This window comes from Microtus ochrogaster, linkage group LG2 (genome assembly GCF_000317375.1).
Source record: "Microtus ochrogaster isolate Prairie Vole_2 linkage group LG2, MicOch1.0, whole genome shotgun sequence".
Classification (NCBI taxonomy): Eukaryota; Metazoa; Chordata; class Mammalia; order Rodentia; family Cricetidae; genus Microtus; species Microtus ochrogaster.
This window is the reverse complement of record NC_022028.1, coordinates 39,591,438-39,607,554: the sequence shown is the minus strand read 5'-3', so window position 1 is coordinate 39,607,554 and position 16,117 is coordinate 39,591,438. Positions and strand designations below refer to the sequence as shown.

At 47.5% G+C, this 16,117-nt stretch overlaps 1 protein-coding gene across 1 annotated transcript in view; it reads left to right on the top strand.

The window, feature by feature from the left end:
* Positions 1–2,037: 2,037 nt before the first annotated feature.
* Znf365 (zinc finger protein 365) overlaps positions 2,038–16,117 on the top strand; it is a 24,874-nt gene continuing 10,794 nt past the window's right edge. The window contains exons 1-2 of the mRNA XM_005360145.3: positions 2,038–2,390; positions 4,801–5,559. Coding sequence (XP_005360202.1) covers positions 4,814–5,559 — 746 coding nt within the window. The 5' untranslated portion in view covers positions 2,038–2,390; positions 4,801–4,813. The remainder of the gene's footprint in view (positions 2,391–4,800; positions 5,560–16,117) is intronic.

Genomic DNA, 16,117 nt, shown 5'->3' with positions numbered 1-16,117 from the left:
AGGCTGGCCTCGAACTCACAGAGATCCGCCTGCCTCTGCCTCCCGAGTGCTGGGATTAAAGGCGTGTGCCACCACCGCCCGGCCTCTGTGTTCGTTTTTAAGTATTTGAAGAAGTGTTCAGCATCTCTAGTCTTCAGGAAAAAGCCAACTAAAACTGCCTTGAGACACCACGCCAGCCCCAGTCAGAATGGCTACCATCCCGATACCCAGCAGATGTCGGAGAGGATGTGGAAAAAGAGGAGCCTTGGGTCACTGCTCATCCAAGTCCAAAGTGCAGACTAGTACAGCCAAATAGAACTACCATATGGCCCAGCTATACGACACCTAGGCATATACCAAAGCATTCTGCATCCCTCCAGAGAGACATTTGCACATCCTGTGTATTGCTGCTCTCTTCATGACAGCAAGGACATGGAACCAGCCCGGATGTCTATTAACCAGCAAAGCATACAGAGACAGTATGGGCTACTGTTCAGCTATAAAGAAAACAAAATCATGACATTTGCAGAAAAATGGATGGACCTGGAAAGTATCTTAAGCAAAGTAATCAACGCTCAGAAATAAACCAGGTATTCTTCCTCATAAGCAAGCCCCAGCCCATAATATGCACACGTACAAATATTTGGGGGGAGGGGTCTATTCTAATTTTCAGGAAGGGGTCCAAGAGAGGGCAATACTGAGGGATTAGGACATAAATCATGAAAGCAGATATGAAGTTGTTTTGTTTATGGTTTTTGAAGTTTTATCACTGTCATATTTTTTTCCCACTATGGATTTGTACATTCAACTCTCTGTGTATTGAAGTAGCAAGCATGCATGAAGTATATGCATTCTAAAAGATCCGGCATGCACTGTTCTCTTGAGGCAGGGGGTTGTGGAAGTTGGCTTTATTTTAATGTCACCGATCCTTAGTACAACATGAAGTAGCCATGGCCTGTCACTGATGCCTGTCATATTGACAGAGGTAATTTTTTTTAAATTGTTCTGGGGATTTTTTTTATTGTAAAGATTTTCCCTATTTAAAACTATATCAAATCATTCAACCACGGTGTTATTTAATATAGAAATCGTATTGTTATATGTAAATTATGGTTTAATGAAGAATTTGATACTATTTATGCCATTATTGGAGAAAAGGCCCCAGAAAATCTCCACGGTTTCACTTGAAGTGGAGATACTTTGGGACCAGGAGATGTGAACAAGTTGCCTCAATGATGGGAAAGGACTGAGCCCTACATCTTTGTGTCCCCTCTATCCCCCAGATCACACTTTCCATCTGCCCCAAAGGCAGACTGGGTGAGCTTCCTGCTTGCTTAAAGTGACCCATGCACTCTCTCATGGGTGCACCCTCAGACTGGAACTCTTTTTTCTTTTTCTTTTTTTAGCTTAATAAACCATTGCACTAAATTTACTCAATAAATAACCTCAGTGAAGAATAATATTTTCCAGAAGAACAGGCCCCAGCGCAGCTGCCAACACCCGTTTCTTGGGAGTGACTCCCTGGCTCTGCTTTTCTGAATTTTCCAGGCATGAAGGCTCCTCCTGTGAAATTATTGGTAATTTTAAATGAAATAATATTGACAGCAGTAGCTGATTTCATCAATGTAGGTTCTCTGCAAGACCAACACACACACACACACACACACACACACACACACACACACACACACACACGCTGAGACTTCAATTAAGAAATGACACTTCTCAGAAGGCTAAATCTCCCTTCCACTGAGAGACTGGAGTTGAGGTTTGCCCTTAGAATGCAGACCTCAGGTTGCTGAATATAAGTGTTTGTTAACTTCTGCACTTTTCCTAGCTTCACTTTTATTTAACTTAGCCCCAGGACACTCCCTTCCCGGGCTGGAGTAGGGTAGTCATGTGGTCCCTCCTTGCCAGGTTGCCTGCATGAAGTTCTAACATAAATACCAGGGCCTTCCTGCTGGCAGCCCTCTGCAATGGTTGGTCAGCACACAGCTCCATCTTTACGCCCACTTTCCCTGGCCCCTGTTACTGGGAAGCACTTTCCTAGGCCTGTAGTATCTCAGCTGGGCAAGGCTGGCATGCGTCCCCGCCTCCCTCCCGGGGGACCATCCTGGATCCCTCCCCGTGATGTCAGCGGAATCCTGAGCTGGATTGAGGGAAAGGCCCAGGATCTCCGTTAGAGGAGCCCAGATGGGGTGGACCCAGGGGTGGCAGCCCGGGGCCGAAGCTCCAGCCTCGCGTCCCCGGGCGCCGCCCCCGTGTCCCGCCCGCGCCACGCTCCGCCCCGGTCGCCTCTCGTCCCGCGTGGGAGCCGACCCGGCTCAGCCTGATTTACGGCTCTGCTGAAAACCGCTCGCGCGGCTCCCGCACCATCAGCACAGGCGGCTGCAGCGGCAGCAACAAGTCGGGTAAGTGGGCTTGGCTGGAGCCGTGCGCCCGCGCCCCCTGCCCCACGGATACGCAGGGAGCTGGTCCCTGTCGCGCAGCATCACGGGGAGTCGGAATGGCCGGCTTTCCCGTAGCCACTTGCACGAACTCGCGTGAGCACGAATCCATGCAATCATCAGTCGGAGCGGGGACTAGGAAAGCGGGGACCCCAGGCAGGTTCTGCCCAGCTTGCCCAGCTCTGCACAGGAAATCGCAGTCCTTTTTGCTAACCTGTGTGTGCCCTGGGGTTTCCTCTGCGCGAATGGAAGCCTGGAGCTGGGGAGTGCGTGGCTTATTCCATCTCACCCATCCAAACATGTCTCTCTTCCTACTGCTGCTCTAGAAGCATCTCTTCCTATCCCTGCGCCCCTTGCCAACCTTCAGCCCCGGGCTGGGCCAGGGATTGCATCCTGTTAAACATCCCAGTTCGGTACAAGAAGGTTTCCCTTTGCTGAGATCCAGAGACTTAGTAACCTGGAATATGTGCCTGCCTGGCCAACAGGGTTTCCATCTCAGCTTCTGGATGCCACTGAGGGTGTAACACAGATTCTTCACCCTAAAATGTTATCTGGGCCCCTTCTTAGTGGGACCCAGTGCTCATGACCATTCTTGGAGGAAATGGGTACAGGGCCCCTTGCAAAATTGGGTTGCCATAGGGATCTGTTGCGGGGGCAAATTCATCAGAATTTGTGAAGGCAACAAGAACTTCCTGTTTTTGGAGGAGTTATGCTGGCCGAGGCCCACCCGGTTCTAACACTCTAGAAGCTGTGCCAAAAACAGCATTATAGGCAAGGCAGATCCACCTAGAACATTCTGTTATCAGCCATGGCCCCGTCTATATATCCAAATGATATCTGACATTTTGGGTTCCCAGATTTCAGTCGTGTTGGGCCATTATTATTATGTTAACACTTTGATTTTTGTCATCACACCAGTAATTAAAAATGTTTAAGTCATGGGCAGAAAAGGTGGCTCAGCAGGTAAAGGCATGTGTCACCAAGCTGGATGACCGGAGCTCACTCTCCAGGACACACATGGGGAAAGACAAGAACTCATTGAAGTTGTCCTCTGACCTACACACACACGCACGCACGCACGCACGTGCGCACACGCACACACACACACACACGCACGCACACAGACAGAGAGACAGAGACAGAGAGGAATAAGGAAATTTTATTTAAAATAAAAAATAAATACTATGCAAAATGTGAGGTTGAATTTTTTTTTCACCTTGTGTGCTTAAAGCCAACTTGAGAAAAGATTGCCAAGCTTGCTCTCTTAAGACCTGTTTGTCTGGGACACATTTCCATGTAGTATTCCAAATTCAGGAGGACAGAAAACTTGAGTTCTGTTTCTGGACCACTCTCTTCCCTTCTTGGGGCCCTATCACGTCTCCTCCCTGCTCTGTTTTTTTTTCCCCCCCATCTGTCTAAGAGTGTTAGCCACCTTCACTCAGCTAGGTTGGAGCTGGATTAGAAATGTTTCTGCCTTTGTAGGCCCTGCCCTCTGTAACCCATCTGTGGTGATCCTGTGCGGCCAAAGCACTGGGCAATACAGAAGAGGGTGGATGTGGCCACATTTGGCATAGGGGTTTAGGTTTGAATTTCAGCATAAAAATCAACTCTAAATACTAACTGCAATAGTTGCTTAAAGCCCAAGAAGCTTGAACTGGTATAGTCACTATGGAAATTGGCATGGGGATTTCTCAGGAAACTGAAAATAGAAATATCATATGGCCCAGCTATACCACGCCTGGGCATAAACCCAAGGGGCTCTATATCCTAGTACCGAGATGCTCACCCAAATTTATTACTGCAGTGTTCACAACAGCCAAGCCTTGGAACCAGCTCAGGTACCCATCAACATAAGCGTGGAGAAAGGAAATAGGGTGCAAACACAAAATGGAATTTGACTTAGCGATTGAGAAAATTAAAAGTATGACATTTTTGGGAAAGCGAGCGGGACTGGGCAATGTGTTCAATGAAATAAGTGAGACTCTGGAGACAAGTAGTTGTGTGTGTGTGTGTGTGTGTGTGTGTGTGTGTGTGTGTGTGTCGTGAAATAAGGATAAAAGGACATCTCAAGGAAAGAGAGAGGAGTTCATCTCCAATACATGTGACTTGAAAGTGGAGGTGGGATATTGGGACAGAAGGAAAGGGGACCCTCTGGAAGGGCAGGCAGATGTAGGAGGGCACTGGGGGAGAGGACCAATAGAAACAAAATAAACACGAAAAGCCCCAAGAAACCAGTTACTTGATTGATACTAACAAGCTAATTAAAAAACAAAAAGCTAGGGCCTCTCTGGAAAGGGGCAGCCATCGTTGTCAGTTGGTGTCACTTCAGAAGCTTTTGACAGACACATAAACGGCTGTCTTCTCCCCCTCCCAGGACTTTCAGAGTGATGCAACAGACGACTTTTGAGGAAAGCCGGTACCGTTGGCAGGACTCGCTGGAGAATGTTGCTGTGTGCCTGCCATTCCGCTGCCCGAGGTGTGGGGACCATACCAGGTTTAGAAGCTTGTCATCCTTGAGGGCCCATCTGGAATTCAGTCACAGCTACGAGGAGAGGACCCTCCTGACAAAATGCAGCCTCCTGCCGTCTCTCAAGGACACAGAGCTAGTGAGGTGCGAAGAACTCCCGAAGCAGGGAAAACTGCTCCGGGGCCACGCAAAGGTGACCAAGCAGAAGCCAAGCTATGTTAACTTGTACAGCATCTCCCACGGGCACTCCAAGGACCCGAAGCCCTTTGAGATGGTGGCAGAGAGGCCCGTGTCCTATGTGCAGACCTACACGGCCGTGGACATCCGGGCTGACTCTCTGGAAGCTCCCCGCTCGAGCCCCGGACTTCCCACCCCGGACACCAAAACTGCTTTCGAGGCCCACGTCCGAGAAAAGTTCAATCGCATGGTAGAGGCGGTGGACAGGACCATCGAGAAGAGAATCGATAAACTCACCAAAGAGTTGGCCCAGAAAACCGCCGAACTGTTGGAGGTCCGGGCAGCCTTCGTGCAGCTGACGCAGAAGAAGCAGGAAGTTCAGAGGCGAGAACGGGCCCTGAACAGACAGGTGGACGTGGCCGTGGAAATGATCGCAGTGCTCAAACAGCGCCTGACAGAATCCGAGGAGGAGCTCCTGAGGAAAGAGGAGTAAGTGCTGCTAAAACTGGATGCTAACCCCTGCTTGGGGGACCCTCCCTCCCCAAGTTACAAGCAGATGTTCATTGCCGTGTGTCACTGGCACATGTCTTGGCTGCATTGGTTCCTTACTGATTCACTAGTGCCAGGATGCAGAAAACTCTGGCATTATTCACCTTCCGTGGAGATGGTGGCCAACCTGGCATCATTAACCTAATTAATATCTAACTCCTGGTTACCTTGGAAACTCAGATGGATGACGTTAGCAGGATAGCACAGCTGGTTTGTAAACCTGCGCCCACGGCGTGCGAGGATCCACCGATGTGTGTAGATTATATAGTCAAGAATAATCAAGAATGAGACGAGGGCTTGTTCTAATATAAAATATGTTCCAAGGTACTCTTGGCTTATTTGCCCGAGATACTTTTCTTTCTTAAATTATACTAACTAAAATGTCCAGGGAAACTGCCTACTAAAGAGCTCGCTCCGTTTGCTATCGCTAAATATTTACGTTCCCATTGAAAGGATGCCCAGGTATTGTTTAGTCACGCTAGACATTTTAAAAATTTAGGTAGTTAGGGTGACTTTGAATCAGCTATTGTATTAGTTCCTCTATACACTGCCGTGACAAAATGCCTGGCGAAAGCAGTTTAAGGAAGGGAGAGTGTAGTGTGGCTCACAGTTCAAGGTCACAGTTCATTATGTCCGGGAAGTCATGGTGGAAATATGAGGTCGCTGGTGATGTTGCATATATAGTCAAAGAGCAGAGAAATGAGCGTTGATGTTCAGTTTGCCTTCTTCTCTTTATTCAGCCCTGGACCCAGCCCATGAGATTATGTCTCATAGTTAATTAGCTTGAGTCTTCCTGACTGTGATTAATTTTAATTGTCAACTGGCCCCAGTTTAAAAATCATCTGGAAACAAGAGTCTCAGTGAGATGGACTGGTGGGCATGTCTGTGGGGGGATTGTCTTAATTACTTCAATTGATGTGGAAGAACCTCGCCCACAGTGGGTGGCTCCATTCTCTATGCAGGGCGTCCCACACAGGCTGTATGTGTTCAGTGCAGAGGGGGACTGAGCACAAGGAGGCATGCGTGTCTTCATTTTCTCTCTGCTCCTGACTGGATATGACTAGCTGCTTCACGCTCCTGCCACAGTGGCTTTCTTGATATGTTGGACTTGTGACCTGGGGTTGTGATCTGTATAAATCCTTCCTCCCTTAAGTTACATTTTTCTTTTTTAAAATCACAGCACCAGAAAGGCAAATAGGACAGCAGCTTGGGTAGAACGTTCTGGTAAGAGCTTCAGGGATGCACCATGAAGTGTGTTTTGTGGTCATTCTAAACCGCATCCAGCTGACAAGCAAACCTGAGCATCCACAAGTCTTTTTTTCGTGCTTAGGAAAGTGATCTCTGATGGATACATCATTTTTGTTGCCGTGTTTTGGCCTCCGGGTGCTTCCTGGGAAAAAGTAGGCGTTTGGGTCCACAGAGGCGATCCAGATGACCTACCCTGCGATGCTATAAGGTGGAGATGGGGAAGTTGTAAGAGTAAAACCTAGGCTGACTTCCTGATGCTTTTGTTTGATTTAGTAGCTATAAATTAAAAGGGCCGCAGATTATTGCATTTCTTAGTTTATGGTTTATAATTTGCTCATAGTACAAATAATAATGGATATGGGTTTGGGGCTAGTGGCTGCAAAGATGTGGGTTGACGGCTAATAGAAGGTGGGTCCTGTGGTCAGATGTCTGCTATTGTCAAGGATTCACTTTCATATGAGATGGTGGACTCAACCAGGGATTTAGTCCTCAAAAGAGTAGATTAATGCCTGGGTAGGCAGACGCTTATTTGGTGGAGTTATTTGGTGGAGTGTTTGCCTACCTTGCGCAAAGCCATAGGTTTGACTGCCAGCACTTATTAAACTGTACAGTGGGGGCACACCTGTAATCCTATAATCCAGCACTAGGAAGGAAAGGCAGGAAGATTAGGAGTTCAAGGGAGTCATCCTCAGCTCCCTTGGGGCTTGAAGGCCAGCCTAGGCATTTCGAGACCCTTTCTCAACATTAATTAATTAGTTAATTAGTAAGTAACTGTGGTCCATCTGTGGCTAGAGAGTGGTGGTTTCCGTTCATCCGGAACTGCCACCTGAACAGAGGCTCGTGAAACAAAACATCCCGCCCGATGGAGGGGTGCATGTTCTCTCTCCTCTCCGAGCACACCCCTACCCAGCCTCAGGAGAAAGCATTCCTCCCAGGCCTATCTTGTGTGCACACTACTGTTATAACTCAAGCACACACTTATAAGGTTCCTCTAGATGGAACCCTGACACTTGCTGCTGTTCCCCTGGACCTTACGGGTGCTTGTGATTTCACGTGGCCTGCCTCTTGGGTGTCTTTTGTACAGTACGCAGAGTTCCACCCTTCCTGCAGGCTGTTGTATGGTAGTCCTTGGTGTGGCTCCGTTGTTGCTGCTTTAAACAATGCAGGATTGAATGCACCACTTTGCTAGAATTAAATGTCCTGTTGTAGCTGATTTCTCGTGACATCTTTGTCCACATTCGTGTGAGTTATACTCTGGCAATTCTTTATCTGTTGTCAGGAACTGATGCCAGAGACTCGTGTTTGCTAAACATGCACATGACCACTGAGCTACGGCCTTGGCATCATTGACTTTTAATATGTCGCATTTGGGATAAAGGGGGGAGGAATATTTAATTTAAAAAGAAAAAAATCCGCTTGGAATAAAAATATAGAGACATTGCCTTAAACTTTGAAACATAAAGTCATCATTTTTCTCAGTTTCCATGTGAGGCCATCTTAACAGTTTCTATATCCATGCCTTAAATAAACACATTCTCTGTACATGAATTGGAACTGAAAGGGTCTTGTTTTTCGAGAGGACACTGAATCTCTTGGGCAAAGTGCAACAAAGATAAAGACAATCCCCTCTGTCCCTCAGTATCTGCAGATCCTGGTCCCTGCCCTGCCCCCACCCCCACTCTGCCATCTGAATGGGAACACAGAGACAGCTGCCCTTCAGCCACATCAGTGTATCCCAACTAAGTTGGTTTGATTGTGTTTGCCTGGCTGGGTCCCTTCCCATGGTACCATTCTCTCAGAGGACTATACCTCCCAGAGACATAGCCTTTCTGATAGGAAAGATCCCTCCCAGCAAGATAGTTCCTAATAGATGTCCCATTGGGAGCTCTCCGGGCTCTAGGGTCTAGGCTAAAAGTTCATTTCTGTGCAGTTATAGGTTGTTACTGTCCCATTTCAGATTCACTTAAATCTGGGTAAACTTTAAAATTCAGAGAGCAGATTTCATCAAGACAAACGAACATGTAAAAAAAGCAAATGTAATTAGCTTCTCAACTGCCTTTCATTGAAACAGAAATTAATAGCTCCAGGGAGAGCTGGACAATGGTACTATATCCCTGCAATCATAGCACTTGGAAGGCTGACACCAAGGATTGCCTCGAAAATCCAAGGCTAGTCTGGGTGCCCCGGTTAGCTTTAACTGAAATTTGACACATGCTAGAATCATCTGGGAAAGGAGTCTCAGATGAGCGGTTGCCTAGATCAGGTTGGCCTGTGGGCATGTCTGGTTGACTATCTTGATTGTTAACTGATGTATGAGGTCCTAGCCCACTGTGAGTGGCACCATTCCCTAGGTCAATAAACCCGAACTCTGTAAGGATAACTGAGTATAAACCTGCACGACTGCCAGCAGCATCCTTTGTGGTTCCTGTCGTGCTTCTTTGGCAGTGAATTGAGTTCCTTGTTTGGGGGGTCATGCTCTGTGGATTAGGACACAGGTCTGCCTTCAGGATTCTGCCTTGATTTCCCTTGGTGATGGACTGTGATGTGGAATCATAAACGGAATGAACCTAAGTTGCTTTTTGATCAAAATATTCTATGACAGCAACGGAAAGAAAACTAGAATGAGTTTTAGGCCAACCTGGGCTCCAGAATGAGACACTGTTCAAAAGTCTAGTAAACTCAAAACCAAACCAAACAAGCAAAGCCCTGGAGCCACCTCCAGGCTGCATGAATCCAGCTCCCAGCAGTGACACAGTCCTTCGCGGACTGAGTAGGTCACCTTTGGGGCTGTTGCCTTTCGTCCCCTTGGCAGTGCAGATCGGAGAAAAGAATCTGCTCATCATCCTCTCAAAGTCAGTGTGACTTTAAAAACCCGGGAGATGGGAGATGTGTTTACTTATTGACAAGCAGTCTTAGCTGTGCAGTAGCCCCGTCTCTAATCAGGTAAATCAATCCAGGCCACCTTGCAGTAAGGGATCCCTAACCAGAACAATGGGGCTAGATATAACTTCTGTGAGTTTCTTGGCAATACGGTAACACCAAATTTGTTACATGCTTTCAGCCTGTATGTTTGAAACATGCTACTGGGCTGGCTATTTTTGATGTGCCTAGTGTGGTGCTAGGGATGTCTGGAGAGCATAAGATTCATATTTTTCTCTAAATGCAGAAAGTAGAAAGCATATCCAGAAGCAGATCCTGTATGAACACAGGGGCAGGACTTTGTTTTATATATAGACTTATATATGCATATATATATATACACTTATATAATATGTGTGTGTGTGTGTGTGTGTGCACGCACACACACAACTGTACTCTTTTTCTTCAGGAAAAGTTTTAAAGCTATCCCTTACTGGTCTGGAACTTGCCAAATAGGGTAAGCTGAGCCTCAAGGAGTCTCCTTTCTTCTCTCTCATTACAAGCAAGTGCCACCATACCTATCTTTTTTGTTTGTGTGTGTGTTTTGAGACAGCGTTTCTCTGTGGCTTTGAAGACTGTCTTGGAACTAGCTCTTGTAGACCAGGCTGGCCTTGAACTCACAGAGATCTGCCTGCTTCTTGCCTCCTGAGTGCTGGGATTAATGGTGTGTTCCACCACTGCCCGACCATACCCATCTTTTTGAAAAGTGAGTTTCAGGGGTCAAATTCAGAAATTCAGGTTTTCATGTTTGCAAGGCAAGCCCTTTACTCACTGAAGTATCTCCTCAGCCCTCCCCCTCAGCCCTTTTTGTTTGTGTGTGCTTTGAGACAGGGTTTTTCTGTGTAGCCTTGACTGTCCAGGAAGTCACTGTGTAGACCAGGCTGGCCTCAAACTCAGAGATCCACTTGCCTCTGCCTCCCAAGTTTAAAGGCATGTACCACCACTGCCCCCCCCTCCTCTTCTTTTTGTATTTTTTAAACCCAGGGCTTTGTTGAGTAGCTTTAACCCCTTCGTGCTGAGATGACAAGTGTGTGTACCACCATGCTTGACGACAGGGCAGCTTTTTCAAGTGCCTAAGTGGAGGCCACAATTTTAAGCTAATAAGACATGGAAGAGTAGACCCTTCTGCCTAGAGGGCCCATGAGAAGGGAAGAAAGATGAGGCGTTCTTTTGCTGTGGCAGGCAGGGGCCAGTGACATTGAAAGCCAGAGTCCCTACATGCACCCTGTGGTTGGTGATTTTGGAACTGGAAGGTGCCCTGTGCCTCCTTCAGAGGGACCCTTTTCTTTTTCTTCAGTTAAAGAAAAAAAAGCCTGAGAGCCAAGAAGCGACTTGCCTAGGAACAGATCCCGTAACAAAGCTGAGTGTGAAACCCAGTCGCCCCATCTTCCTGCCGAGGTTCATTGTGTCCTTGCTAGACTTCTGACGATGTGAGATTTATCCAACGCCTCGGGACTTATATAATCCCAAGCATGGCCCATTTTGGAATAGCTCGCTTCTCAGCTATTTTGAGACGGCTGTAGCGGTGACATCATTTATTTTCTGATATGAATAAAGAGAGAGTCAGCTGGCATTGGAGGTGTCGGAGGCAGGAACCTGGTGGTATTGCCGCAGGGTGATGATGCTAAGTTTCTGGAATACCCAGCTCAGAGCTTCCAGCTAGGCTCGCCAGATGCCCTCACCCAGTCAGGGTGGGGCATATGCCACTGTCAGCCTGGAATGGAGTTGGGGGCCTCTGATTCCATCCCTGCTGTCCACCTGTACTTTCTAAGCTCAATTAGACAGACCCCTTTGCCGCTTCCCTCTGTCACTTGCTGTGTTTCTAGTCGAGAGCCCTGCAGGAGATGGATATTTCCAAGAGAGCCTGATAAGTGTCAGGTTCTGTTTCAGGGTCTGGGCATACAGTGGCAAGCAAGGTGACGTCCCTACTCTCGGGGAACCGATCAACCAGAGAGAAAATGATAGCAACCCGATCCTAAGAGGGCAGTCTGGGTCAGCGACACCCATTTCCGTGTGGAATGTGGACCTTGTACAGGCAAGCTTGGGGCTGGGGAGGTGGCTCAGGGTCAGAGAGCACTTGCAGTACAAGCCCTGAGGACCACACTCCCAGAGGCCACATTAAAAGCTAAGTGTGGCTGGCTGCACACGTGCCTGTTACCATACTGCTGCTGGGCTTGCTGGCCACCTCCCTGGCTCCAGCTTCAGCGAGAGACCCTGTCTCAAGGGAATAAGGTGGAGGAACCCACAGTCAGTCTTTGGCCTCCGTGCACGCACAGGCATGCGCGCATATGCTACACACATGCACAAGGGCAAAATTGTATATTTATTGATGCTATTCCCATTTGGGGGTCAGCTACCACAGTGAGTGGACAACATAGTGTCTCTGCCAGTTCTCATCTTGGAAGGTGGCCGAAAGACATCTCTCAAGAAGGAGAGGTCACGGGGGCAAGGAGGGATCTGTGGGCTTCACACTATTAGTTCATCTCTACGATTTATTTGTTGTTAGTTTATGAGTGTTGGCCGGCACGTGTGTATCTGCATCATGTGGGCACAGAGCCTGCAGAGGTCAGAAGAGGGAGACACCTACCCCCCCCCCCCCGCGCAGGACTGGAGCTACAGATGGCTGTGAGTCCATCTCCATGTGGGTGTTGGCTACCAAACCCAGGTCCTCTGCAAGAGCAGCCCTCGCTCTTTTCCTCCGAGTCATCTCTCCAGCCCTTAATTCAGTTTCTATAGGTGATCTCTGTTGCTTTCAGACATACGGACTGAAGCAGAATGGACAGGACGTGAAACGGGCTTTCTTAGGTGTAGCACATGGGACAATCTAGAAATATAGGAAAAAAACGTCAGGTTCTGCCTTCCTCTCCGTTTCCTCCTCTTTTCTCTCCTTGCCTGAGTAATTTCAGCTGTAGTATTAATCTGATTAGAATCGATAAATTAATTCAATTTTCTAGTTAGAAAAACTTAAAAAAAATTGTGTGTGTGTGTGTGTGTGTGAGAGAGAGGGGGGGGTACATGCTTTTGTGGATGTATGTAGTTATATGTGTGCATGTGAGTCTAGAGAGGCCAATGTTGGGTGTCTTCCTTTAGCATTCTCTACCTTATCTTTTAAGACAGGGTCTCTCCGTGAACCTGGAACTCATTGTTTGGATGGAAGCCCTTTCTTGGGGGGGGGGCAGAGTCTGGAGTGAGGCACCTTCCAGGGGCGGGGGCTGGGTTGGAACTTCTACCCGAACACTCATCAGTCCCGCTAGGCTGACTGGCCAGTGAGCTCTAGAGATTCATCTGTCTCTATTCTGCTCACCACTGATGTTGCAGATGTGCTACCAAGTCAGCTTTTACGTGGGTTTGGGGGGGATCTGAGCTCAGATCCTCATGCTTGCAACAGGCATTTTACCCCCTGAGATATCTCCCCCAACTTAATGAAGAACATACTTGTTTATCCGAAAGCCAGAAAAAAAATAAAGAAAAAAGGTGGGGCAAAAGGCCACAAAACCAGAGAGTAGCTAGTTTCACGATCCGTGACTCCTGTGGAGTGCGGGGCTATGCTCTGGCTTCTCAGCTTGCAGCTCGATTCCTGGTGCCTGGAAGGGGGGACTCTTGCTTCTCAGTTTGCCCCATAGCTGACATAACAGACCATCTGAGGTGCTGTGATCACTAGTGGGGCTATTTTTAGACGGAGGTATTTTTATCATTTCATATACTCTCGAAAGGGCTCATGGATCAGTCATGTAAAACGACACTTAAATGATGCGATCGATCGAGGCTTCCTTTGGGAAGGGGAAGCCAGCCAGCCGAAAGTACTTTTTAAGAGTTGAAGACGGGAACCCGTTGTTGATCCCACCCTACTCCTCTCGGAGGTGTCTGTTGTTTGTTTTTTGGCGTATGGCCCAAGACTGGTCTCGAAAAGAACAAAGGAACCCAAGGGTCTTTCTGTTGGCTGTATGCTCAGCTAGAGCTGTGGTTGTACATTTTGTACGTCATTACGGATCTGTGAGGTCTCTGTTATCTCCTAGACTCCCGCGGACTCCACACAGTGGTGGTTAATCTTCATGGTCAGCCTTATGGGATTTAGAATCACCATGGAAACAAATCTCTGGGCGCATCTGTGAGGGCTTATCTCAATTAGGGTCTGTGAGTGGAAAGAGCTAAATGTGGGCAATAGAGTTCTATAGGCTGGGGTCCTGAACTGAACGGAAAGGAGAAAGTGAGCTGAGGACCAGCAGGAGTCCCTCTGCGCTTCCTAACCAAGGATGCCATAGACCAGCTGCGCCTCGAGTCTCTGAGCCAAAATAAGTGTTTTCTGCATTAAGGTGCTTTCGTAACTTTTTTTTATTAAAAAAAAAATCACAGCAAGGCAAGTAACTAAAATGCCCCCCAAGTCAGTGATTTTTATGATGAAGTGGGTAAGCCCCATGACTGGTCTTCTGTGGTGCGTTCCCTGACCGGCTAAAGGTTTCCGTGGGAGTCCACAGCCCTCCATCACTACGCTTGGGGGTGTGTCTGGGAATGGGTCCTCCAGGGAGAGCGGTCAGACAGGGGACTAGGGAGAGATTCTGACTGAGAGAATAGCACAACACAAGGCGAGACTCTGATTGGTGCTGGGATGAAGAAAGTTAGAAAGATGAGAAATGGTTTTTGGCCAGGCGATGGTGGCGCACGCCTTTAATCCCAGCACTCGGGAGGCAGAGGCAGGCGGATCTCTGTGGGTTCAAGGCCAGCCTGGAACCAAAAAGCTACGGAGAAACCCTGTCTCGAAAAATCAAAAAAAAAAAAGAAAAGAAAAAAGAAATGGTTTTTGATGCCAAGCTGTAATAGGTGATTACATTGCCCCTCCTTTAAAAAATGCAGTTCAGTGAATGCAAATTGTGAATATCATAATACATTATTGTTCGCTCTCTCAGTCTCCCCACCCCGCCGTGTGTGTGTGTGCGTGCGTGTGTGCGTGTGTGTGTGTGTGTGTGTGTGTGTGTGTGTGTTTGCGCATGTGTGCGCGTGCGCGCCTGTGTGTTCAGCCTTGGGTGTAGTTCCTTAGGTGTCATCGACCTTGTTTTATTTGAGGCAGTCTCTCATTGGTCTTGAATTCACTACGTGGTCTAGGATGGTGGACGAACCATTCCCTATAGATCCAGTGGCCTCTGTCTGTCTCTGCCTCTCCAGCGCTGTCATAATAAGCAGGAGCCACCACACCCAGCTAATGTTGCTCACTGAGCCATTCCTCACCACCTCCGTCACTTTCTAAATTTGCCGGTCACATGACAGGCCATTTTGATTTCTCCAAGGTTAGCTGCCTTTAACTCATCTCCGAAGAAGTAATCCGGGGGCTTCAATCTCTAATAACGCAAATATAACGGGTTGGTGAGATGACTCAGTAAATAAGGGTATTTGTTACCAGGCCTGGAGACCTGAGTTTGAACCCCAGAATCCACGTGACAGGGAGAACTCACTGCTGTGTATTGTCGTCTGACCTCCACATATGCACTGTAGCATGTGCATGCCTGCTTGTGAGAGCGTGCATTGTGTGTGTGCATGCATGCGCATGTGTGCGCATGCCTGTGCATGTGTGTGTGCGTGCACACACACACTAAACAAATTCAGAAATAAATAAAACTAATATTCTTCAGGCTGCAGAGTTTATGGCTGTCCTATAAATGAGCGAACGCATGAGTAAGCAATTTTATTTTCCTCATTAAATTTCTGGCTGCATAGACAGGACCTTTCCCCCTGTGCCTTTCTGGGTTGTGTTGGTTTCAAAATGCCTTTGAGTCCTGGGGCTGAATCAAGAGTCCCGGGGCTGCAAATCGCTCTGCATAGAAATGAGCTTCCATAGCAATTTCTTACACTGTAACTGGTATTTTCCCCTTCAGGAGTCAAATGTTGCTTTTAATAGACATTTTCACAAAATCTTGGATTTAATGATACTTTACTCTTCTTTAAAAAAAAATAAGTGATAAGTCAATGATAGGACAGGAAGTGACTTAGGAGTGCTTTAAGAGATTGTTTCCCCCTGTATTCTGATTGAATTCCTCTGAGGCTGGCCCTTGTCTTTGCCTCTGGCCTTCCATAGCTTCTTCACACAGTGTTCTAACTCAGCCGGGCAATAACCTAAATTAAAACCATGACCAGGCTTCACTGTTGTGTGAGATTATGTCATGTTCTTCTTCTCAGCCAATAAATCTTGGTTGTTGGATATTTCAGGATATACCCCCGTAATGTCTGCCTTAACCACCAAACAAAATGTATTTATGTTAGCACAAACCACAGGTTTTATGAAACAGTAACTGTTTCCCCCCAGACAATTTAGTAAGAAGAGGGATATTGTTTTAAATGT